The sequence below is a fragment of the Schistosoma mansoni genome, chromosome 4 (genome assembly GCF_000237925.1).
Source record: "Schistosoma mansoni strain Puerto Rico chromosome 4, complete genome".
Taxonomy (NCBI): domain Eukaryota; kingdom Metazoa; phylum Platyhelminthes; class Trematoda; order Strigeidida; family Schistosomatidae; genus Schistosoma; species Schistosoma mansoni.
The window spans coordinates 13,625,417-13,652,961 of NC_031498.1; the positions used below are offsets into that span (position 1 = coordinate 13,625,417).

The window sequence follows — 27,545 nt, forward strand, 5'->3', positions numbered from 1 at the left end:
TCTTCATGTACATACGTATTTTGTCCAATATATTATCCAAGGTGAAACATTTCAATTTGAAATGGATCAAAACAGAAGTAAACTTAAATGATTATTCACTAAGAAGTAATCACTATGATGTTCGCTTATTGGTTGTGAGTGATTTACATCTATCATTTTGTAATGTGGGAACTAGTTTAAATGATTCAACATTATGTACATCATCATCAGATGTTGGTTCAGTGTTTTTTTGTCTACTGCTTTCAACCTTCTAACAACAGAAGTTCTCATATTTCACTGAGATATTCTGTAATTTTGTGCTCAAATACATTCGATTGTCCCCGTTCGTGTTCTTCTTCACTAGTAGAAGTGTTCAACAAGTATCATCTTCAATTTACGTAGTTTATGACGTTAGTGTTTTAATTGACTGTAGGTATTGCTTCTTGTTAACCGATTAGTGAGACTTTGAAGAAATATGTTTTGAATGTCCTCATAAAACATACTCGATCAAGTAGTTAATACTGGACAACTGAACGATATTGGAATAGCAGCATTTAAAAGTGTTTGTCTTATCACAAGACATTAAAAAAATCACTCTCAACTGATTACGTATGTTTGAAATCTCTTCAACCACTGGACGCCTTTTATTTGACTCTTAGTTTAAAAAATGTCTACAAATTTTCGGCACCTAATTGACAGGTTTTTAATAATGTACATCGAGTGAGTTTTGAGAGATGTCATTTTGTTATTGTTATATAGTTATTCACGTATGAAAAAAACATTTTCTTCAGTTTGGATTGTGGAGATTGTTGACTAGTTTTAAGAGGTAATTCTGAAGGTTTTAGTGAGAAGCCGTGATCAATAGAGTTCAACTGTGTCGGCTGTGAGGGATTTACTCACCAAAAGACAATGGAATATGGTCGAGCAATATCGTGAATTGGTCGGAGATAGATATCAATGCCCTTAGACGCTGGCTTATGAATTCAATAAAATATTTTCGCCAATGATTCCTGTTGCGTATCAATACTATAAATGGATCTATTTGAATGAGTTCTTAGGGAAATTATTCATTTAGTGTATACTTTTAAGATTCTTGCTTATATTCGAGTTGGTCGCAAGCATGTGGCAAACAGTTAAAATATTTCTGATTAACAGCACAGGAGATATTTGGATTTTTTCCCGACGATTGAACATCATCATCGTCATCACTATTGGAATCGTTTTAGCAAGTTAAACATGAACAGTTTTTTTACGGGTCTGATTATTTTTGAATTTTATATTCGTGCAAAGAAAAATGCTATAGAGGTTAGGTGAAAGGATAGACAAAACCATTTGAAGCGGACTAACATGGTAAGTTTAAACATGATAGCTTGAATCTGAAAATACTACTAAAATATTAAGATTGGGTTAGAGATAAAAATAAGAGCTAATTCTTCTTTGTACAGTTGTCGGATTCTCTTTCTCAAATACATGGAACTTCAAGAGTTTTTTCCAGATTGATAACAGAAACTTTTCTGCATATCTTAAAATGCACCACGATCAAACGGAAAAAATGATAACTCAATCCTCTAGGAGTAGAACTTAATATTTCCCTCGTAAAGCCAAGTAAAAAATTGTTTTTTCTATATTACAAGCTAATGTCATCAACGTTTACTGTACCTTTGCATCGCAGTGGCTGATAAATTTACAGAGACACAGAGATGAGGCTTAATTTCCACATGGGAATCTTATAAGAGATACTTTAGTTGGACAACTTCAGTTGGTTCATAGTTTATACCTTACAAATTCGTACAATGATATACCAAGAAGGAGCATTTAAAGAGTGTTTTCTCCACGATCTGTTTGCCGAATATAACGGAAACTCGTTCTGTACTTTTACACAAGTATGTTCAGTATACATACATGAAATAATGAAAGCACTTTATTTACTAGAAAGCATTCGAAACACAATAATTGAGCTGTATTTGAGACTAAACTAGTGAACTGTATTGATGGGCGTGGAAGAATTGCCAGTAAATAGTTAATTTATTCAAACATTTTCCTAAGGTTAACAAAAACTATTTTCAAAACAATTAAGTATTAATGCATATTTGAATCATTGAACACGCACATACGAAGAAAGGTCACTTTTCAAAATTTTTGTTATTATTAAAATGTTATTCTTTAAAACATTCGTGTAAACTTGAATATAGGTTCTTGGTAGAGTTCCGTTCTCTAAGTTGGATGGATCAGTCATGACGTTTTCATTCTCCTTCCGAAAAACATCATCATCACGAACGTGAAGTAGAAGTGATATATTCGAAGGTGATATACCCGTTGAGATATGAAATCAGAAAGATTGGTTCAGTAAAGAGTGCTCTTTTCAAAAACTTTATTTTGAAAACTTTATAATAGCAAATATATGCTTATTCTTTTCCAGAATGCTAATAATGGCAATATTAGTGATTATAAGAATTTCACTAAACATGGCAACAGTAAGGTAAAACAGGTAAAGGTACAAAAACGTAATTCCTATTTAAGGAACTGATAATAATGTCGTTGTTTAGAGCTTAAAATGATTCGAACTAAATATGATTTTAACAAATGTCCGACCGTAGATAACTTAATTTACAGAGACTATTTTATGGCTGGATAATTTTTTCTGGCTAAACCATTTTAAACTACAATGAAGTAGACGGATGGACAAAACGTTGAAAACATGGAATTTTTCAGCCTACAAAGCCTAATTTCTCTGTATGTCCATTTTTTCTTTCCTATATTTCCATTATGTGTGATATTTGTTAGTTAATCAATAAATAGTCAGTAAAATCGATTGATGAGTATTTCGATTGATTGGTCGATGTATTTTTGAAAGGTGGATAAAATATTCTTCTTCGATTAATCTTTGTCTTCTTCATTGTGTTGTACAAATCTGAAGGTTTACAGTTTCATATATCATTTTCCGCGGTTACAACAAATCAGTGTCAATCTAGTATTCATTATAGATGTTTTGTTCAAATTTGACGATATTGTAAATACAGTTTTATTACATGATTTGTTTAACCTATAGTGTAAATGGAAAGCTCACCTGTACATGAGTTAGGTGATCATAATATTGTTCAGATAGATAATGAGCGCTTTACAGTTGAACAATTTAACTCTCAGGAGATAATAACAAATTAGTTAACGTATTTTATTTCCTCTATCTTTGTCACAATTTTGCTACCCTTTCAAATTTTATCAAACAGTGAAATGAGAGTAACGTTTATAATATATTATGATAGGTATGATGGATGATTTTCTCATGGGTATAACATGAATTACTGACAGGTGGATAAATCAAGTTAGCCGCTTTATTTGAGAATAAGTGACTTTTAGAACTAATCACTATGTCTTATCATCGAATTGTAAGTTTTGTTCAAAGTGGTTTATATACTAAGCATAAATTTATTATGATTTATATAAGTAGATACGAATAAATGTGAAATGCACAATCTAAATTAGCTGGATATTGAAACCTATAAATAGACGTTACATTGTTAGACCATCATTTCTTTAAATGTATTCGTATTTAAATGTATTCATAGGGTCTAACGTAATTAATTTGATTTTAATAACTGGAATATTAATTTAGTTTTGTACTGCAACAACGAAAATGATTGTTCTATTTTTCATATCATCACTTACTTATTGGTTATTAAATGAAAAACTTGAATAATGACATGATCTATCTAAAAACTTGAAGGTAAGTATTCAGTAAATAAATGTGTTTCTAACGTATGGCTCTAAAGATATATGTATTTGATAAATCGTGGATGTGCACTAATAAGTAGTCCCATACTAGGACGAAACAACCGTCCAGTGCTTTCAGGTTTTCCATGGTGGTTTAGCTTCAATTAACTCATCAATTCACCAATTGAATTATGATGTGTTCACTCGATACATGTTGCCAAAATAATACCTATTTGTCAAATTCAATCTCTTTCTACAATTTATCTTAACTGATTTATTTGGTTTCATTTTATTTTCAGAAGAAATATCTATTCGCGTTAATTTGTTATTTAATTACATTAATCAGGTATCATTTCATAAGAGGTTATCTGTACAGTTACTGTGTCATTTAAGTTGATTAGCTTTAGAATGTTTCCAATGTGATTCGTTGAATAAGAAAGTTTAAGCATCTTTTACAACAAAGTCAAGACAAGTTTACCTCTTTCTTTAGATCTACATGAAATAATGTAGTATAACATTTGTTTTATTTCCTTCACTCTCAACTAATATAGGACTAAATGAATAGACTATACACAAGTAGAATTCATTTTGAATAAAAGCCTATTTGTCGTCTTTATCACGATGACTTCTGAGTTGTATTGTCTACCATTTACTATATATGAATTGTTCATGAATAATATCTTCTTTTCTTCCTAAGGTTTTCTATTTCCTTGTTTCAGCACATCACTTGGCGTTTTCGACAACTAACTGTCTATATTATGTGGTTATAGTAACTGAAGTGAATTGCATTTTGGTGTTACCTTCATTCTTAGTCTCTTGATATTCATTGTTAGATATATAAACAATCAGATGAAATAACTTCTCACCCTCCCATTGACTTTTTCTACCCTTTACTAAGTGATTCAACAATGGTAGTGAACTTCCGTTAATTTCCTATTCACCATTTACAAAACTGAATAACAAAAAAGTGAATGATTGTAACCGATTAGTATGAGAAATCAACCAATTCATATTATGCTGTTTATTGTTCTATTCACATTATAATAATAAAACTAATTCGTTGTTTAAACTATATCCATAAATTATGTAAGTAAATCTGAATGTTCACCTTTATTTTAACTGATAATTAAGTAATAAAGTTTAACTGATTGAGTAATTTAAGTAAAATAGAGAAAGAAAAAGAGGAGGAATGAAAATAAATAAATCACAGTAACTTTCTGTTTGATGTATGTTCGAATCCATGGTAATAAATCTATGGGTAATCAGTTTTCTCTATTCAGTGCCGTGGAAACTTGAATAAAAAAAATTAATTTGATATGTCATCGTTTTCCTAAAACTTTCATTCAATAAGAAAACGCAATGTAAACAAGATAAAACAAAGTTGGGAATAAAAAGGCTTATTTTGTTTTAGAATTACATTATTCTTATATCATCATAAATTTGATATTTGCAGAAATTGTCTAGATGATACTTTCAGATAATTATGAAAGAATAGTTTACTGATCTTATTAGCAGAAGGGGGGTTATGTGGAGATTTTAGTAATTTCAATAGTTGAATTCATGAGTCAATTGAAGCTAGACCACCATACAAAACTTGCATGTAGAAATTGTTAGGAACACAACGATTTGCTGAATATTGATAAGTAGTATAAAACAACAAACAAAAATGAGTTGATGAGAAGGGAATAGGGACAGAGAACGTAAGCAAACTTAACACTCCCCTAAGGCAACATGTCTCTCCTGGGTCCTAAAAATTGAATATTAAGTTTGAAGGCACTCCAAGACGAAAATGGTGCAAATTACTCTCATCACAGCCACCTTGAGAAGTTTCCACACGCTTCCGATGTCTCAATCAAAAACTTAGTAATCTCCACAACCCCATGCTTCTAGGTTTTCCATGGTCGTCTAGCTTCAATGGACTCATGGTTTCAACTATTAAATGATCTTATAACCTTATTAAATTATGAACGACTATATTTAAGTTATATTAAATGATCAGTGGGATGTGGCATTTTTTCAGCTGTGGAAATCAGATATAAACTGGCGTATGACTCTATTTTATTAAAATGTTCATAGATAGAAGGAATGGATTTTATGTATAACTAATTTTCAACTAGATACCGAAATTAAAGGCAAATATATTTACAAGGTTATCAAGTAGTTTGATTTGATTAACTAAAATTGCCATGTTGAAATACGTTCTATAAAAGAAAAAGACAGATCACAATAAGATCAATCAAAAAAGCATATGTAAGTATGCGTTCCGTAAATATAAGCCTAGTATATCAATACCAAGGTTTGACTTGGTGTGTTCATCCTGACTGCCTATTGTAAAATGGGAGTATTGAAATGTTAATAGCATTGAAGTTACTGAACTATTATCGCATTGGATATCAGTCAATCGACTCTAAGTACAAAGATTAAACAATCTTGATAACACAAAACAAAGTTTCTCATAGATATGCAAAACAGGGTTCATACTCACATTGGGCGCACTGATTCGCCGAGAGGAGAAGTCCACATAACTTCCTACTAAAAGGTTCACCTCGTTGTTAAAATCGTATATTGTGGAGTGTGTCGTAGATTCATAATTCTCAAACACCACCTCCATGGTTACGGCTTTTTTCCACCGTTGTAATATTACTGAATTGATAGTAATCTAGAACTTTGCCTTCAGAAGTAAAACAACTGATAGCCTAAACCTTAGAAATATTGAGGAATCCGTATTAGTTCAGTAGGTGGAACGTATTATCACTTATATTTCCTCTCAAAGCATCACTCGCTTTAGCATGTTCAAGGCATTTCTATTTACTTTCGTTTTTAGGATAAACAGATTGGCTTTCAGAGACTTGTTATCGGATGTCAATGTATAACGAAATCTCTACTGAATAATAACAACACTTTAGGATCCAGGCTTGTACAAATCCATATGGTTTATCATTTTACATCTACGCACAGCAATATTGGTGATATTTAGCGGTAATTCCTTTATGCAGATATGGCTTCGAAGTGGGCGTTTGTAACAATACTGAGAGTGAAATGTACAGGGAAAATTTTTTATTAACCAGTTAATCATTAATCCATCTAATTAAATATTTTGCTTCCATCTCAGAAAAATATCTGGATTTTGGTTGAGTTAGTGAGGTGCGAGCTTCTAGATTACAAACAGAATAGTCGAATAAGGAATATTCTGCTCATGGAAACACTTGATCTGCATTTTGTTTATTGCAATTTAGTGGAGATCAAAGGGAGGACTAAATTAATTTTAACAGTTGGATTAACGACTAGCTTTCTTGAATTTGATACGAAATTATAACAGTAGTAAGAGATCTATCTGCTATATTTTACTAGAAAAACGAATAGAATTAGTTGTCTTTGAGTAAAATTTGCTGTTTGGTAAAACCAGTTGTCAACTATTCTACTTGACGTTGTTAATATTTGTTTGTTCAACTAAAAAGACGATTATTTGTTCATTATGACAATTTCTTTCATTTCTTATATCCCCAGCAGTGAGTACAGTAGATCAGTGTCAGAAACGATCTGCTGTACAAGACGTGTTGGTATCTATCAAAGTATATCGGAGTAAGCATGATAAAGGATGAATTAGGTGTAAAATTAGTAAATGTTAGACAAATTTGAGATGTAAAACTAGAAATAGTTTTCGAGGTAACAGTGAACAGTAAATAAGTATCACCATAGTTTGCTGAATTCATAATGGAGTTTGATTGGATTTTTCTTAGTTTCTTTACTCACTGGAGTATATTTTGAGTTTAGATTCCTCAGTGATGTAAGAGTTAAAGTTCCGAAATGGCAGTAGACTGGTTTGACACTAAAATAATTAGTGCAGGTGATTTTACAATTCCAAGTTTAACTCTGGATTGAAAGGTGAATCTCATGTACATGTAATTTTACCCATTATGAATACATCTATTTTCGTGGATTTCGAATTATGAAATCTACCAAGTGCTGAACTGCAAAAGAATGAAAACATCATGAGTCTTTGATGCATATATTCAAAATAGTTTACACACTGAATGATTCAACTGATCACCAGATGTTAAGGACCGAATCTAAGGATAAGGAATTTTCCATTTCTCTATTAATATCTTTATAATTTCTAAGATCACACATTTATTAGTACTGAGGTGCCCATCACTCATCTAAATGCCTATAACTGTTGGTTTTAGGATATTCGATTCTAATGTTATTATCGATTCGGTTGTTTATTGTGTTAATTAAATAACCTCAGAGACTATTGTGTTGATGACCACAATTCCAAAACACAAATATGTACCATGTCAAATACAATTTTCAAAAATATGAATTCCTGAGCGTTCACTTACGATAACTTCTAGTTTATTCTAGTTGTAACTAATCCTATCTACTGAATAAGTTTGACAACTGGATGTTAAAAAGTGTTACCATATTCGTCAGAATTAACTGATACATGTTAAGTTAACTATAGTTTCATCTCTCCATAATTGCCTGAACAAAATGCTTTTAATCTCTGTCACTGTTAAGAAGTTCCAACAGTCTGTGAGGATAAAGAAGAATCACGTATTTTGTGAGTAAGATTTACGAGTTGGTCAGTAAAATAATCTTATTTTAACATCCTTCCCAGTTCTTTATTAACGATGATAGGTTTCTCGTGTACAAATACTTCTTCGGTTACTAGCTTATGCCCATGTTGAAAATTTACCAGAGTGACAGAAAGGAATCTGGAATATATTTTCTCAAGCAAATGGAAGTAACAACAGTAGACCTACCGGTTAACAAAATGGAGTATTCCTAGAAGTTTTACAATAGAGTATAAGGTCAATACCAGGCAAATAGTGGTGAGTTAATTCCTAAAACAGTGTGTAGATATTATTTCGAAATCATTCATTACTTACTGAGAAGATAGTTTTTTCAATCAAGTAATAACATAAGTGTTTTCTGAAGTCTGTAACTAGTTTTCTTCAAAATAGATTCATTTTGCATGCTCAATAATTCTTTCTTTTTCAAATTAGTTGGTACATTTAAGATCTCCGTTTGCTTTCTCGCTTCTCATTATTAACATCACCTGAAATAAATTCAGCAAAATTGACTCGTGTTTGGCATACCGCCGTCACAAAAACGGGGTTAGACTAGGTGTTAAATCTTCAAAGCGTCCAGTCACAAAAATGAGATATGCCCGAAACTTAAATTCATAAAACAACAATTTATCTAAAGACCGGTTCTTTTTGAAAAATGAACATAAATTAGTTACAAACGTCGTCTCGCGAGGTGTCTGTGGAGTTAAGCGCGTTTGTAGGTTTAAAGAAGAATTACGACACACGATAATGCAAAGTGACAGCTGATAGCTGCTTATAAGATTTATTACAGTTCATCAACAAGCAGCAATGGAACCAAATGCAAATAAATATGGAAACTGTTGTGTTTGAACAAAAACTCGAAATTGAACAGAACTGGGAGTAACTGTTATACGGATTGAGATAAAGCAATTTCAATGACAAGTACAGTAAATATTATAAGTATATGTGTGGCCCGATATCTGACTTCGTTTGAATTGTATGAACGACTGCTATTGAATTATACATATTGTCGATCCTCGTATATATCCATCTACATAAATCGAGTCATTGAATAATGGAATGAAATGAGTCAAATACGAGAATGCTGTTTGAATGAGTATATCTCATGCAATCATTGATTGGAAAGAGAAGCAAAACGAATTGATGCACAAAGAAGAAGGTGAGTGAGCTAACTCGATTTGATCAAGAGTGAATCGATATTTATAATCAGACAAAAATGAGTTACAGGCATGTGATGAATGGGATAAGAAGTGCACACACATATGATCATCTAAAATAAGTGGAGGTTGATAAGCGAATAATTAACAAAGTCAAAATATAGATTGAGAAGAATGAATAAATTAGCCTGTTCGGAAGCTAGAATAAACTATGTGGGCTTAGCATAGCAACCGACCCTACATATGTAAATATTTTAGGTGTCTACACAGATAACTTTCATTAAAACATACATGTAGAAATTGTTAGGAACACAACGATTTGCTGAATATTGATAAGTAGTATAAAACAACAAACAAAAATGAGTTGATGAGAAGGGAATAGGGACAGAGAACGTAAGCAAACTTAACACTCCCCTAAGGCAACATGTCTCTCCTGGGTCCTAAAAATTGAATATTAAGTTTGAAGGCACTCCAAGACGAAAATGGTGCAAATTACTCTCATCACAGAAACTCTGAGAAGTCTCCCTACACTTCCAGGTTTTCAATGGTAGTTTAACATCAATAGATTCACGATCTCAATCAAAGACTTAATAATCTCCACAACCCCATACTGATAATTTTTAATGGTTGAATTCATGGGTCGATCTAAGCTAGGCCACCACTGGAAACCTACAATCACTTGACAGTTCAACAACAGTCTATTGAAAACTTTCCCTGGTACTGACAGTAGTGTGATGCCTCTGTAGTTCATTCATATGCTCAGATCTCCTTTCTTTGGTATCTTGATGAGGTATCCCTCTATCCAGTCCAGCTGTGGCACTTGTTCTTCTTCCCAACTCTTTCTGAATAGAAATCTCGTGAATTAAGTTAAACGAAATATTTTGAAACTGTCAGACCTCATCACCACTTTGATATTTCCATAATGCACGTCCTTTTTCAGACTTGAACAAGTTTAGTGAAGCTAAGCACTTAAATATTCACAACTACATATAAATTGAACAGTGTGTTTTAATTATCAACTTATTCCAGACAGCATTCATCGTATACATACACTTTTGTTACAAAAATGTCTTGTTGATTGGAACCGGTTTCCTGATGAACAAATCCATGATACTGACAATTGTTTTTTAAGTTGTTCAATATAACATCTAGTACATAGGTGTGATACTCATTTATTTAAGCTTATTACCACTCATAAGGAATAGGTCGCCAACTGAAAACCTCCACTCAACACTGTCCTTGCTCTCCTTCCCAGTTGTTCTCAAGTTCTGTTCATTATTCTGATTCCTGACTACTATTGTCTACGGCATACTCTCTTTAGACTTTCACTTTTCTTTTTACATTGAGTCTCCTCAGTTATGACTTGCCTTGTAATTCAGTTTGACTGTTTCTTCAAAATGTGCCATATCCACCTTCAATGCTTTTTCTAAATATTCGCCTCGATTGAAAGTTAGTTCGTTCTCTGATAGATTATGCTGTTTCTGATAGTGCACCCCCGAGGGATATTGAGTATCGTGCACATAAAGCTATTTATAAATACCCATACACTAAAGTTATTTTTGTTGTTCCTCTTCAAAATTCAGCTCCGTACAATAGAATTATATTGTCGTTAGTGTTGAATAATCTGACATAAATTTCAAAATTATTGATAACCTATTTGAGAGAATCCTTTACTAGTTTTACGAGAAAAAGGTCGCTAATATTGTGCTTGAAACGACGTCAAATATGGAAATATCAAAGTGGTGATAAGTTCTGACAGTTTGAAAAGATTTCGTTCAACTTAATTCACAAGATTTCTATTCAGAAAGAGTTGGGAAGAAGAACAAGTGCCACAGCTGGACTGGATAGAAGGATACCTCATCAAGATACCAAAGAAAGGAGATCTGAGCATATGAATGAACTACAGAGGCATCACACTACTGTCAGTACCAGGGAAAACTTCCAACAGAGTATGGCTGAACCGGATGAAAATTTCAGTAGACTCCCGACTTCGTGATCACCAGGCCTGATTCAATAAGAATCGGTCGTGCACACACCAAATCACGACATTACAGGTCATCGTTGAGCAGTCAATAGAATGGGACTCGTCACAATACATAATCTTCATTGACTATGAGTAGGCGTTTGACAGTGTGTATGGGAGAACATTATGGAAACTTATTCGACACTATGGAGTACGGGAGAAAATTATCAACATCGTCGGGAATTCATACGACGGACCACCGTGCAAAGTGGTGAATGGAGGATAGCTGACAGATGGATTCCAAGAAAGGACAGGAGTCAGACAAGGCTGTTTTCTCTTACCCTTCCTTTTTCTTCTGGTGGTTGGCTGGATTATGAAGACCTTCACATCTGAGGGCAAGCACGGAATACAATGGATAGCTCGGGATCGATTAGATGATTTGGACTTCGCAGATGACCTAGTTCTTCTATCCCATACACACGAACAAATGCATATGAAGACAACAAATCTTACACCAGATGTGAATAACCATTTTACAGATCATTGTGGATCAATCAATTGAATGGGATTCATCACTCTACGTCAATTTCATTGACAGGACAACACTATGGAGGCTTCTTCGACACTACGGCGTGCCTGAGAAGATAGTCAATATCATACAGAATGGATTAAACAGCAAAATCGTTCATGAAGGATAACTCACTGACTCATTCAATTTAAAGACCGGTGTTAGGCAAGGTTGCTCACTCTCACCCTTTCTATTTCCCCCGGTGAACGACTGGATCATGAAGACGTCAACTTCTGGAGAGAAGCACGGGATACAATGGACAGCTAGGATGTAGCTGGACGATTTAGACTTCGCAGATGATCTGGTTTTCTATCACACTCGCATCAACAAATGCAGGAGAGGACGACCAGTGTAGCAGCAGCCCCCGCAGCAGTAGGTCTCAATATAAACAAAGGGAAAAGTAAAATTCTCCGATATAACACAGCATGCACTAATCGAATCACACTTGAGTGGGTTGGAGAATGCTTGTCGGCGGCCTGTGTCTCATTGAGAGTAACAGGCGTAAGTAAGTAAGTAAGTAAGTAAGAATAAGTATTTAGTTCAGCTGTTTTGGAGTTCTCAAAATCAGTTTAGTGACGTGATCACTCTTCTGGACTACAACCCACAGCTCTGAAGAATAAACGGATGGTTATATATCACTTGCGACATTCGTCCTCTGATAAGTGACTGCGATCACCCTGGTGTATCTGACTGAGTGTTCAGTTGGGACGAAATAAGTTGTAAACCACATATCAATCAAGTCAAAGATGTGAATGACACAGTGTTCAGAAACAGTGTTCGGAAACGCAAAACACTCATCCGCAGTGATAAACATTGACAATTATTTATCGACATAGCAAAATTTCAAATAGGCATGTTTGGTGTCTAGGATTTTTCATTTCTGATTTGATATACTATTAGGTAGTATCACGGAAAAAGAAATATAAAATGAAACCAACTGGTCAAACATAAACATCGTTGCTAAATTGTCGTAAATAATTCGTTTGTCTTTATCGAAAAAAAACATCCTCATAAATCTCTCCACTTATATTAACCATACATGAGGAGTAAAACAAGCTATGAAAATTTGTTAACCAAGTTGACGAAACTTCCGTTTCGAACGTTTTCCCGAATACATTTTGAAAGACGTTGAGTGGAGCACATTGAGAATAAGTGGACTATGGGAGAGATCAATCATACTGTAATTTCGAACAGCCATATCTCGAACTCAGATTTTCACATACATGCTAACAGTCAAATGGAATTAAGTGATTCAAATAGTTGACGTTTATCACACACAAACTAAGTTGGTCAAGCTCATTGTGTATACATACATCGAAATGGCGACAACGTAGGCAGATACGAACAAATATTTCAGCGAAAATGTTTTCATACAACCACAAATTTACAAGTGTTGTTAGTATATATCACGACTATGAAAAGTGAATATCAGTAAACGAAAATCATACATACAATATCATCTCCCTCCAGAATCGACCTACGATCCATCTGTAAACATATTGTTAAAATTATGACGATTTCATCACGAATTTCCAAAGTTGGGTCCCATCGAACCACTTGAGAAACGAATATTTACTAATAGTACCATTGACACCAAACTTGAAAAGGTACAGCAGATACTTATCGGTAGTCGTTATCTCCCTATATTCATCGACTTGAATCTGAAGCCAAAACAACAACATGAAATAGAGTCAGTGCAATTAGAGAATATCCTCCTCATGAAAACTCAATTTAAGGGGATGCTGGAGCAGAGATTCTGAAGAATAGACTTCCCATATCACTCAGACAAACATTCTATTCGGTTGAACTTTGTATTTTCTTCTCCAGTTAGCCTCCAGTTCATAGTTGTGTGGAGGACAAACTCTCCCTTTCAGCCAAATCGATTGGCATATATTGGTCTGCTTGCTATTTCAATGCAAGTTATGTGTGTCGCACAAAGTGAGTTCTCTAGAAACCCATCTCCAAACATTCCTCCATCTGACTACTGAAAGGACTACACAAGTCAGTCAATATCTCAATCCTGGAACATCTCGTTGATTCAGGTTTCTCCACCACACGACTACTTTCCTACTACGTGAAACTTGTTCAACGTAGAGGTTCAAGATATCCATGAGTTCAATTCTAATATTCATTTTAAAAACTGTATCACTATATATCTTTATTTATTTCTCCATAGTATTCTCTACCCTCTGTGGTCTATTGTTTGCCTTTGTTTTCCGATTTTTCACAATTGACAATAAACTGGTTGAACGATATTTAATTACACCGTTCTCCATTTTATTGAGATAGGCAATAACTACTCATCTGTTAACTACTCTCATCCGAATATTTTCCATTTAGATGTTGTCTACTCGTAAAATTTTCTTTCAATATATGGAATTTTATAGAAATTTTATGACTTAGTGCCAGTTTAATTTTAATTTTTAAATTGATTTGTAAACTATGCACTACCTGTTAATTTAACTAGGCTGATCATTTCGATACTTTAATTTTTTGATTATTGTTGACGACAATAAACCTTCAATCATCAGTATGGAGTTGCAGGAATTACTGTTATTTGCTGAAATAATGAAGTCACCTATTTTGGACAACCATTACTGTTTCATCCTTTTATGAGACCCTTGAGCAGTGGACATTCATGACTTTACATCCCCAAATATAATACACAATCTTCGGTCATTTTGAAAGAACATCTTTAAATAGAAGTACTATGCAAATTATAATGCCAATCATCATTTACTATCAAGTACACTAAATTCACTGTGCTAATAGTTTTGAACAACAACGTGCATTCACCTGTTCTTGAGTTCTGACTAACTGACTATGACCAGAATATCGTAGATATCATAAAATGCTCAATCAGAATATTTTCAAGATCTCTTATGCGTTTGTGTTGGTCGGTATTCGATATTACTTTTAAACTTTGCGCATTGTTCGTCGTGATAATAGTTACTAGATAACGCCCCGACATTGTATGTATCAGAGTGCGAACACGAAGTGTTGATTGTGTTATTATTGAACCACTCACAAATATCCAAAATTACAGGCACGTTAAGCAAGTATGATAGAGTAGTGCCGTAAAGTAAGCGAATGGGCGAACGAGTGATCGAGTCAAAAAACGAGTGTTTGAGTCAACGAGTCAGCGATTCAATGAACAGGATTAAGATGTACATAGATGTACATAGTGAAAGGAAGAATCATCGAATCAATTAAGCGATTAATAGTAAGGCTTACTGCGTAGGCAGTAAGCAATGCTCAAGCATACATACTCATACAAGTGAAACAATAATAAAAATACAATAGTATAGATAGCTCGTTATTGTACGAATAGACTCTGTCCGTTAAATAAGTTAACAAAAGGGCATAACCATATTAGATGTGAACATACTTGAGCTGCTATAAGTTATCTTCATGAAACAAAGTAAAATGTACATTTGAAATAATCTAATGACTGACTACTAGTCTCAAATAGGCTACAACTTCAACAAGACACAATCAAGAATTTGAATTTGATGTAGGCAGAATGAAATTGTTCCGTATTATTTTGTCTGAATACGACACAACATAAAACATTTAACTGTACAATTACTGTTTTGTTTTTTCAGCATACATTTTGTCTCTCTTTCTATATGTCCATAATCTAGTATTCGTTTATCTGCAGATCTGTCAAATACACAAATTGTGAATGCAGTTGATAGTGTAGTTCAAATTTTTCAATTATTACTTCCAATATGTAACAAACGTTTAAATGCTTTTGCATACTTAGTATTACAAAATGCGTATATAAATGGATTACACATACTATTCAAGTATGCTATCCAACCAGCGCCCATGTTGAATGCTTCAGAAAATATATACTCACATGCTCCTTCCATCAAATATGAAATGGTAAATGGAAGCCAGCACAAAACGAAACAACACACTACTAATGCTACTGTTTTGACAGTTTTCTTCTCACTGTCATATACAAGGCGTTTACGTCGTTGGTAAATCATACTATTATGTGTGTTAGAATGCTTCGGCTTTGAATTTAAAATTCCTTTATTCTGACTGTTTATTCTGTGTTCATTTTCACGTTGCTGATCTTTCCGTCGATCGTTTATAGAAGCGTCATTTGTTTTGTCGATAGTATCTGTAGTTTGTGAAGTATAAATTTCAGTGTTCTCAGTGCTATTGTGAATCGAAAACGAAGAGAAACAATTTGCATCAGATTTTGTCTTTCTGTGAACTAATGGTATTGGAACAATCTGAATATGTTGTGCGTATTGTGTAGAAGTTTCTGAATACACTCGCTCTATTTGTTCGGAACGTTTATCAACTAATGAAGAAGAGGAACTTTGAACATGAGACTGATTCACAGTATATTTTCCAACATTTTTACGTCTCGTACTCGTGGTATATGCAATAAATAAGTTAGATTGTGTAGAATTTGTTACAAACAGTTGGCGCTGATTAGAGTTATGTGAACTGAAACAATACTTTTTATGTCCAAAACTACGGTTATAAATATTATTCGCAACGAAAAGCAATTTAAATGATCCAAATCGATGTTCTTTCGGATTAAATAAAAACTTACCAAATTTTAATTCCTTCCAACGACGATGAATCACCCAAAATATACGTATGTAAATGAAACCGACTAACAAAAATGGGACGAAGAATATGCAGATTCCTGTGAGAAATCTATATCCTGCATCACTTCTTATATAACAACTTCCTACTCCGTTGTGGTGCTGGGAACCAAATATAGGTGGGGTCATTACTAGGAACGATGCTACCCAAGCACATCCAATCATTAAAAATGCAGTACGACGTGTTTGCTTGCTAGTGTATTTCATCGGGTAGTTAATTGCAACATATCGATCCACAGATATACAACATATGTTCAATATGGAAGCTGAACACAAGAACAAGTTGAGAGACAGCCAGTATATACATAATTCGTGTGATTCATATGGCCAATAACCGTAAACTTGACGCATAATAAAATGCGGTAGAACTAGGACTGCGACAAGTAGATCAGCCAAAGCAAGTGATACAATGTAGAGATCAGTTATACGTCTCAATCCCTTAGTCGTTGCAACAGCTGAAATAACTAGTAAATTACCACCAAATATAAAAATGCCAGATAAGATTTGGAGAGAGATGATAATTATGTTCAATGCAAATCTCCATTCACTGAACATTTCACTTTCCACTTTTGTTAGATTAACGAGATCATTGATAAAATTAGAATTTGTGTTGAATAATCCATAAGAGATATTTGCATGACATGCCTCCATTCTATATTCATTTTTGGGGAAAGTGTTGTTATTTGAAAATAGGTGGTTCTTTCGGACTACGTTTTCTTAGAAACTTTATTATTGGACACGAATCCTTGTTAAATTTCCAAAACGGACATTATTCGGCAACTTAACTGGGAGTAATATTTTGGCGCTTCATTCATAAATTAACATGTGCATCAGTGTTCAATTGGTTAAGTGGATTTACATCATCCTCATCCTCATATTATTCAATAATATAATTCCAGCTAGTCTTCTATATGACAGGATTAGAACAACTGTGTTTTGAACTTACTATCCATATGCACCCCAATTCAATTATGGAAAATTTTCCACACTTCCCAGTGCATTCCTCAAACCCTTTATCCAATTTCGATAACATCATTCATTATAAATGATAATTTTCGAAATTATATTATTGGTTAAATTCTGAATACTGACAGTTTATAGGTTTGTTTCACGCACAAACAAATAACGATTTGAGAAATTACACTTGGATTTAAGGTAATGGTTATTTCATCACTGTAATTTTGTTCGCTTATTAGCTTGCTCTTCTTTACCATTTGTTTTACATCATAATCTACGACTTTATTAAATTAAGTTGACAGTGATCGACAACGTACTTTAACCAAGTATTCTAAAATATATATCAAACCATTTAAACCATTTTTATTTTAAGTGGAAAAATTGATTGGTTATGCTCGCCTCACTATCCGTTCACGTGATTATACAATTCTCATATTTCAGAAGATTCTTGCGCTTCTTCGTTTCAATTCGTTTGTAGTTTTCATTAAGGGTTTTGTGGAGATTTTAGGATTTTTAACAGTTGGGTTTACAAGTCGATCTAAACTAGACCACCATTGAAAACCTGTCAGTACTAAACTGCCTTCTCGTTCTAGTATGGAACTCCTCATCAGTGCGCATCTACGATCTTGCAAAGTGAAAATGTAGCCCTAAAATGATTGAATAAATTGGTTTGTTCTCAAGCTAGAATTATCTATGTGGGCTCGATGTAGGACCAGGCAGTGGAATCTGCAAAACTCAGACAACATCATTGAATGACCAATATATATTAATGACATTGTACAGAAGAATATTCATTGAAAAGCCTTTGTTTAGCTTAATTATATTGAAGTTCTTCTCATCCTACTTTTTCCAGATGTATTCCAATCATCCACCAAACAATTTCTACTGATATGCTAACGAATTGAAGTGTACTTTGAATACTAATCACAAAACGCCCCCCGATATTAGCAATCGCTTTGTCCTAACAAATTCACCAACAGTTTACAATTTCCTTTCTTATGCTCTATTTTGCAAGTATTTGTTATATTCTCGATGCAAACTGATAAATCCTGTCACTATAGTTACAGCTTAAATATTTCCTTTAATATATCTTGATATCTGATTGTCACACTATCCGTTGTTTCCATTGTATCTTGTAGGTAAAGGTTCAGTGATTATAACAACGTCTTTTCTATTCTATCTGTATATAATTTGTAATATTGTAATAAATAAAGAAGAAATCCACCTAACAAAAGTAAATAATAGTCTCGTGCAACTGTTTGTTTTTTATCATTGAATATCTCCACTAACCTTGAGTGTAAACACAGAAACACACTCATAATAAAAATAATATATTTGTGATGTCTCAATTTAAAAACACATTGAGAATTCACTGCATATGTATGGTCTACAACTTCTTAATTAATAGCTTTTTTCTAGTAGTGTAATAGCTTAACTTTTAATAACTCTCAAATTACGATTGGTAATAACTACAGTTGGTCGTATCGTAAAAAATAGATCTAAGTATTCACAGACGTATAAAATGAAGAAAGCCTGTGTAGTTTACTTTACATTGGGATAATAAATCTTTCAGTAAATATCCTAAAGACTACGTACACAAAATATAACCAAACTTTAAGACAAATCCTTTAGGTTATATATATATATATATATATATATATATCCACTTAATTCTTTTACGTTAATGAACGGATTTAAAGGAAGCACCACGGATCGAGTCAGCGATGACATCCAACGACTCATGTTCTTGTTACACTATTGTGAAGGTGTAGCGGAGGATGCTGTAGAATTGTGTGTTTTATTGCCAGAAGATGAATGTCGCATAAATACAGTTAGCATTTTATATGAGTCATTCGGTAAGCCTCATGAAATTGTTGAAGCACTCCTAACAGAGTAGAAGGTTTGCAGAGGCTAGTAAGACAAATGGCTAACTGCTAGATAGCCTTTTCATAAATAGGACAAGATACGGACTTAAACTGTTCTACTAGTATAAAATGAATAATGATGAGACTATCACGAAAGATACAATTCAAACGGGCAGAAGCGGTAGACGACACCTTAAATAAAGGATTAGAACCGGAATTCTATGACTGATCAGAGCATCTAGAAAAGATGGAGTAAGCTGATATAAGCACATATGGGAAATTCACAGGTGGAATCTGCAAAACTCAGACAACATCATAGAATGGTCAACTCACCTCGAGTTGAGCTAAGGCTCATGCATTGTCTATCATTGAAAAGAAGCCCTGTCGAATCTACTAAATGAGGCTAAATAATTTTTAGTTGTATAGAGGAATGTTAGCCTAGCTATTTGTCATCAATATTTCTACTTGCTGAAAGGCCAAATGATGTTGTCCAAAACGATGTTTAAAGCTTCTCAGTTTAATCACATACCTCAGATATTACAACAAATAGTATTTCATCTGTATATAACTTGTTAATAATCTGCAGATGTTTTCAAACACTTAGTGTTCTTATTCATCTTAAAAACTTTATTTAACAGGTTTTTATTATAGTACTCATTAGTAGGTTAATTATAATGATGACTGTTTTTTCACAGATAAATATCGAACAATAAATTTGTAATTGTAAAATTAGTGCAATTGTATAATCCAGGTTAAAGACGTAACTGAAGTAGTACCATGTGGCTCGAATTTCAAAAGTAACGAATTAGGTCATTCTTGATGCTCACTATCACTTTTGAAGTTACATTGAAAGCTGAAATACACAGAAATCTCAATCAATATGGCATACGGAAGTCCATTTTGCGTTGTAAGAATAGCAGGATACTGACTAAAAAATTTTTCGTATTGTTTGCGTACCAGACGTTTTTAATAAGGGTTCTGGTATTAAACAGGTGGCGTTATATCCGTTAAAAAACCATCAACTTCTAAAATCAAGGTTAATTTGTCTATATAGTGCTTCAGTGATTACATTCATCTGCAACCGTGTTTGTCATAAGACTTTTTACTTAACTGGAACTGGTTTCCTGATGAATAAATTCATGATACCGATGTTTATTTTAAAAGTTGATCAAAATAACGAATAGTAAATATAATAATTCATTTTTGTATTGTTTGTTCTAATCTTTCCATTGATGTTTGGGACTGCAGTTTATCAGTCTCTTATTGGCATCCTGCGTGGATTGCCTCGATATTGTCTTAGGTCACAATCATTATATGCAAAGATGGATGATGGAGTCCAGGAAGCTCATTTTGTCCTATCTGGGACTCGTCAGATGGATGTACTTGAATCCCAGGGTTCATATTCACTCCGGACTTAGCAGCTAAGTGGATAACGTGATGGTGTTATCCTAACACCTGTATACAAAGATTATTTTTCTACACTAAGCTATTCAAACTATTGATTGAATATTTACACACATGAATAATACCCAGTTTCATAAAAAACCAATTTTTTTTGTTTTGATGACAAATTATACAATAATTACCGATTATTTTCTTATCGAGATTCGCAATAATTGTGTAATAATCATCGTGTAATCTTTATAAACTGATGACTACATTGAGTGTCTTTGTAAGGCAATACTTAATATGATCTAATAGTTCAGTACGCATCCTATTGAAACTTGTTATTTGAGTTGAGGGGATTTTCGTAAAATCACTCTCACAAACATGATGGACCGTATAGCTTACACGTCCAGCTACACATTTTCTTCAGGAGACTGGATTGGTTTACACGTAATATTACTTCAAATGTCAAAATGAGATGTGTCTTTTCCGTTTCTTATATCTTGTTTTGGCATCACGGGACTTCATAAAACTTTTAACACATCATCTATTGTTACTTTCACATAATATCGAGTGCAAAATGTGACAGTATTTAGACATGATGAAAGGTTATTTGAAAAGATAATTGCATTCCACTTATTTTAATCGTGTATACTAATAAACAAATCCCAATGTAGTTTAAAAGGAATCCTTTTTCATACACCCACATCTCAGAGGTGATGCAGCCAGTGGAATACCAATCCAGAGAATATGTAAGACAATCGAGAGGACATTAAATCCTGGAAAACTGTGACTAGTGTTTCTCATGTGTCCAGTGGTGACACGTAAGCGAAAAGATGAATTACCTAACTCGGACACGTCGTTTGGCCTTGATCAATAAGACTGCTTTTATGAAGCAAGTTATATTAGTCGAAGATCTAAAAACTTACATTTTCGTGCTTGTAAACACATCCGAGTGTGGCTAAGTAAAGATGTGGTCAAGACAATATTTTGCTTAATTAGTGCTCACTGATCATAATACTACCACAAGTCAGTCATTCACGATCATTCATCGGGCTAGTAATTTACTGCTCAAGTTCATGTGACTCAGAGTCCTTTGAATGGCAGAAGGAGAACTCATTCCAATCGAAAACAGGAAGTATATATACAAAGGAAATATGTCCAACCCGATCTCTTGCCCTGCCCAACCTAAACGTCAAATAAATCATTTATAATCTTAATTACAGAATGACCTAATTTGACTGATGTACATGCAATCTTCCACAGTAAAATATTATTGCCTTTGTTATTTTCATTCACGAATCTTTATGTTATGGATATCAGTTCAGCATCACCATCATACTTACGAACTCATGAATGATTTATTCGGTACTCTTTCCTTCAGGCATTTGGTTTGATTTTCAATTACACTATTTCTATCACCAAATCTTACTCTTATTTGTTCCTAATATTATTCTCACATTTCTATTTAACAGATGAGATTATTTGAATTAAAATTGTATACTAATCATTTCGACATTAACAATTTTATCTTATTCCACGTCAAAACAGCTCTATTGTACGCAGCTGAAACGTGGAGAACTACTACAACCATCATCAGGAAGGTACAAGTATTTATAAACAGTTGTCTACACAAAATACTCAACATCCATTGGCCGGATACCATTACCAACAGCCTTTTATGGGAGAGGACAAACCAGTTTCCAGCTAAGGAAGAAATTACCAATTACCATCACGAGGCAATCGCTGACTTGGAATCCGTAAGGGAAGCGGAAAAGAGAAAGGCCAAAGAACACATTACGCCGGGAAATAGAAGCAGATATGAAAAGGATGAATGTTAACTGGAAAGAACTGGAAAGAATTGTCCAGGACAGGGTTGTATAGAAAATGCTGGTGGGCGGTCGATGCTTCTCCACGAGGGGTAACAGGTGTAAGTAAGTAAGTAAGTAAGTAAAGCCTTCTCAACTACTGAAGTGACACTGCATAAAAATGGCATATTACTAAATACTCATCAGGTAAACACATCTAATAAACAAATATTTATGTAAAAAACACGTAATGTATTGGTAATCAGTGAAGCATAACAATATCTACTAATAGATGTCATCAAAAATAATAAAACTACAACATGATTGGTATTCATTGTTCATTGAATGGTATAGTTCTCATATTTTATATAATCATTCCAGCATGCAAAAAACATTTGAATGCATTTGCATACCAGTCATTACAAAATGCCTATATCAATAGGCTACACAAACTATATAAATAGGCAACCTAACTGTTAGCTATGTAAATTCGTTCAAAATGTAGACATCCACATTCTCCCTCCTCGAGATAAAAATGGTCAGTGGAAGGCAGCAGAAAATAGAACAACACACAACGGTTGCTTCCATATTGATAGTCTTTTGCTCTCTGTTACATATTAGACATGCACTTCGATTACAATGCACGCTAATATGCTTACAATTACTCTCTAACTTCGCACCTACATTTTGGTAGGTTGCCATGTGTTTATTTTTAGTGTGATAATCTTTCTGTCGGTCATTCACAGAAATGTCAGTTATTTTACAGATAATATGGAAATAATCAATGTTAAACTTATTTTGTTTTATATCGCTAGTTTATGAAGTCAATGTTGCTGCATTGTCTATGCACACGTCAAACGTATCATTTGAATCCAATTTTACTGTTTCAGACATGTGAATGAATCCGTACATAATTCACTTGGTTCCGATGGAACAGAATGTTCTCTGGAAATTGAAGTACAAGTAGATTGGGGAAGATTTCCACTATGTATATGTAATTTGAGTTGTTTGCGGACAGTATATGCAAGACATAATTTAGATCGTCGATTATTTAACATAAACAACCAATGTTGATTGGAGTTCTATGGAGTGAAAATCTCTTTGTATGTACAAATGGTGGTCATAAATGTTATTCAGACTGAAAACCAAACTGAGTCATCCGTTTATGTGCTCTTTTAAGTCAAATAAAAACTTTCCAGTCTTGAATTCATTTGAACAACGTCGAATCACGTTGAATATACGAATATAAATAAAACAAACTAGTGAAAATAGAATGTTTTCACTGAGATCATGAACTGATTAGTGTTAGATTATGGATGGAAATCTGGATGGACTGGACGGCCGTTTCATCCAAGTAAGAGACTCCCCAACTGTGGTCATCCACGATCCCGCATGAGGGATTCAATCTCAGGACCTTCGGTCTCACGCGAATGCCTAAACTCTTGATTACTGACCTTGCATCCAACGCTGTTAATGTCTAACTTCAGACAATCTATGATGGATGCGCACTGCTGAGTGGTCCTATACTATGACGAAACGGCCTTCTAGTGCTTCCAGGTTTTCAATAGTGTTCTAACATTGATCCATTCATGATCTTAACCAAAACCTAAACTAGCAGTCAGCAATTCATTACAAACTGATTTCATATTTTTTAATAGTGTAACAAATTGAATTTGTTTTCATTAATAAGGAGAAACTATATTATGCTCACTTATTTTACCATCAGGTTGATATATCAGAATTATATGAAAACTCAGTCTAGCCAATCCTTTGTTTTTAGTTTGATGTGAACTAAATTTGAATGACAACAGTTTATTAGCTTTTCACTTATATCGAATGGATTATCAAAGTACGTTATGGACCTCCTTTTATGGAGTTATCTTCTGTAAGAGAGTATAGAGTTTCAGATCCTGCATGTCACACTGTGAATTACAAAATGTTCGGTAGACGGTGTTTCTAAGGTGGTTACATTAAAAATATTTAAATTAATCGACTTTTACGTTCATACAGAGTAGACGGAATATGTATAGCAGTGGAACCTGGAATGCGCATATCAGTCTATTTGGTACACAATAGCTAGGTGATTGTAAGGATTTCGTATTCCAACTAGTGAAAGTATAGTTTAATTTTAATTCTAACAATTACGATTTCAGCAGTGACGTTTACTGTTATTTCATCAGTTATTAATACCTTTAAATTAATGACATTTTTGTGCTCCTCATAGTCCTATTGCAATCGATACAGAATACACATTACTGTGATTCCTCCTTAAAAGATTAATTCCTATTTTGGAAATTAGTAAACAGTTAATAAGAATATTGCTTCAGTCTAATTTATTAATTCGATTCAGTATTTTGTTTGTAATATTATCCACTTTTAGTTTCTATGTTTATGGTTAATCTGTTATTCTGTTCACAATAACAGATATGATCACATAGAATCTATGTATTAGTGATGAAAGCATTATCAGAAAAAATGTCCTGAAAACAGTTCTATCTCATGTGTATATAAAATAATCAAAAATAGTAATCTTTGAGGAGTAGTAAAAAGTCGTTAATCCGAATTGTTCGTAACTAATATAAAATAGTGAAGGAAGGAACAATAAATTGTGTCAAAAATAATACTGACATGTAAATGAAATTTAAGTGCTTTGATGATTTTACAGTAACTTGACGATTTTCTAAAACAATAAACTTCAGTTAGTGGTGACTATTAGCATTTAAATTGCTTGTGGAAATCTTATATTCCTCCAGCGAGAAACCTAGATGATCGTTAGATGCATTTATTAAGGAGTGGTAGTTAATGCAGCGTATATATTATATGCAAAGACTTAAATCAACACTTCGTTTCAAGTTGCAAACTTAAAAGCAAACTACTGAAAATAGAATGAATAATAGAAACTAGTCATTTATTCAGTTGATTTTTTAGCCGTTGACAAGAAATTCTCGATTTGAATGTTGTCAGAACTAATTGTTTGATGGGGCTGCTAGGAAAATCATTTTAAATATGATCGAGTACTATTCAGTTTAAGCAATCGTTGATAATATGCTTGAAATGGTCAGGGTTTTCAGAATAGTTGCCTCATTATTGTCAGCGAATGAGACTGTTGAGAATATCCATTGTCTGTATGGTTTTGCGATTAGTTCAACATTTAAGAACTATGGTTTATGAAAATCTGATACAAATTCTTTCCATTTAAAGGGTTTATAAAATCTGTTGGGATACTATGATATTGATTTCGATTAAAATGTGATTATTATTACTAGATCTTTAACTGAATAGAAAACATCTGAACACGTAAAAGTATTAACTTAGTATTAAGAAAACTGTTTGATGTTATATTTGATCATACTGAACAATAACTGTTGACGAAGTGAGCAGTGGAGTTCAACCGGGTCTGTTATGAAATAGTGAGTTAATGAAGACAATGGTGGATGTGTCGCTCAATTTCGTGGATTGGTTGAATTTGGACATTATTACCATCGGATATCAACGCAGTGGTCTACATGTTAAGCGTTGACGTACGAAACCGATAGATCCTGGATTCGAATCTCACGAGGCGGGATTGTGGATGATCACTGCTGTGTAGTCGCGTACCAGGATGAAACGGCCGTTCAGTGTTTTCAAGTTTTTCGTGGTAATCTTGCTTACATTAACTCATGAATTGAACTATTAAAAATTACTAAAATCTCCAATAAATCCATTCTGATCATAATGAGCATATAAACAATATAATACAGTCCAAATGATTTAAAAGTGATTTTGAAACAGAATCTTAATGATCATCCATTTCACTGAACATTGAATAACATTGTTTCTCTATTTATTCATTGTATAATCATATTTCCATGTATTTTGTAATTATTAATAATCATAAATCCATTTTGATTTCGAGTAATAACGTCATGATTAATCATGAAAATTCATAATTTCAATTATCAATTACAAGCATTAGTTGTTTGTTTAAAAATGAAATTTTAAAAGTGTCACTTTTTAGGGGGGGACATTTTAAATTACTGAATCATTTAAACAAATAGGAAATAGATATAAGAAGAAGATTTAGAGGATCGAATTGGAGAGAAGAGAGAAGGAAATAACACGAGGAACGAGATAACAGTAAAGCTTGTAAGAGACAATTCAAAAAAGGTGTGCAAATACTTTATTTGATGTATGATTTTCACATTTCTGTAAACTACCTTGTGATTTCAAATTCATTTTGTATTGTTAATTTGAATCTTCCCATTGATGTTTGAGATTGTAGTTGATCAGTCTCTTATTGGTATATGTGCATTGTGTGCGGATAGCCTCGGTATTGTGTTAGGTCACGGTCATTATAAGTGAACATGGATAGTGGCTAGCAGTAGAATTCAGTATGTGCATTTCGTCCCATTCGCGACTCATCAGCTAACAAGAGATTGTTTACATACCAATGGTTATCTAAGAAACGCTTTAGTTAGAATAAAAGATAAGATCCAGTCTACATATACACAAAATTGTGTCTGTGTGTGCAAACGGCTCTGGTTTCGAAACCCAGAGTGAACATCAACTCTGAGATGCAGGTACATCTAGCTGACGAGTCCCAAATAGGATGGAACTTGTGTCAAACTGGAATCCAATACTAGCCACTATCCGTCATTGCTTATATTTACACTTGAGTTAATTTACTTCTGTAACTCATTTACTCTGAATAAGTGACTTATATTAAGTCAAAAAAGGTCAGAAATATTCACAAAAATATATTTATTACCAATGCTTATCATTGGTATCACCAACAAAAATGTTTCGTTATATTGATTCACCAATGCTACGTTACCTTGAGATGATATCTTGACATTACGCTTACCTTTCAATATGAAATATAATGAATGGTATTTCTGATGTCATCTTGACCATGTACAATTTTTACTCACTGTTAATAAATAATACATAACATTACAAAATATACA

At 33.4% G+C, this 27,545-nt stretch overlaps 1 protein-coding gene across 1 annotated transcript; it reads right to left on the minus strand.

Annotated features, from left to right (window-relative positions):
* Positions 1–15,665: 15,665 nt before the first annotated feature.
* Smp_043300 (putative biogenic amine (dopamine) receptor) lies at positions 15,666–17,234 on the minus strand (the record flags this gene model as incomplete). Its single annotated transcript, XM_018796895.1, has 1 exon — positions 15,666–17,234. One exon carries the CDS (start codon positions 17,232–17,234, stop codon positions 15,666–15,668), a length of 1,569 nt encoding a protein of 522 aa, XP_018651991.1.
* Between the last annotated feature and the right edge of the window lie 10,311 nt (positions 17,235–27,545).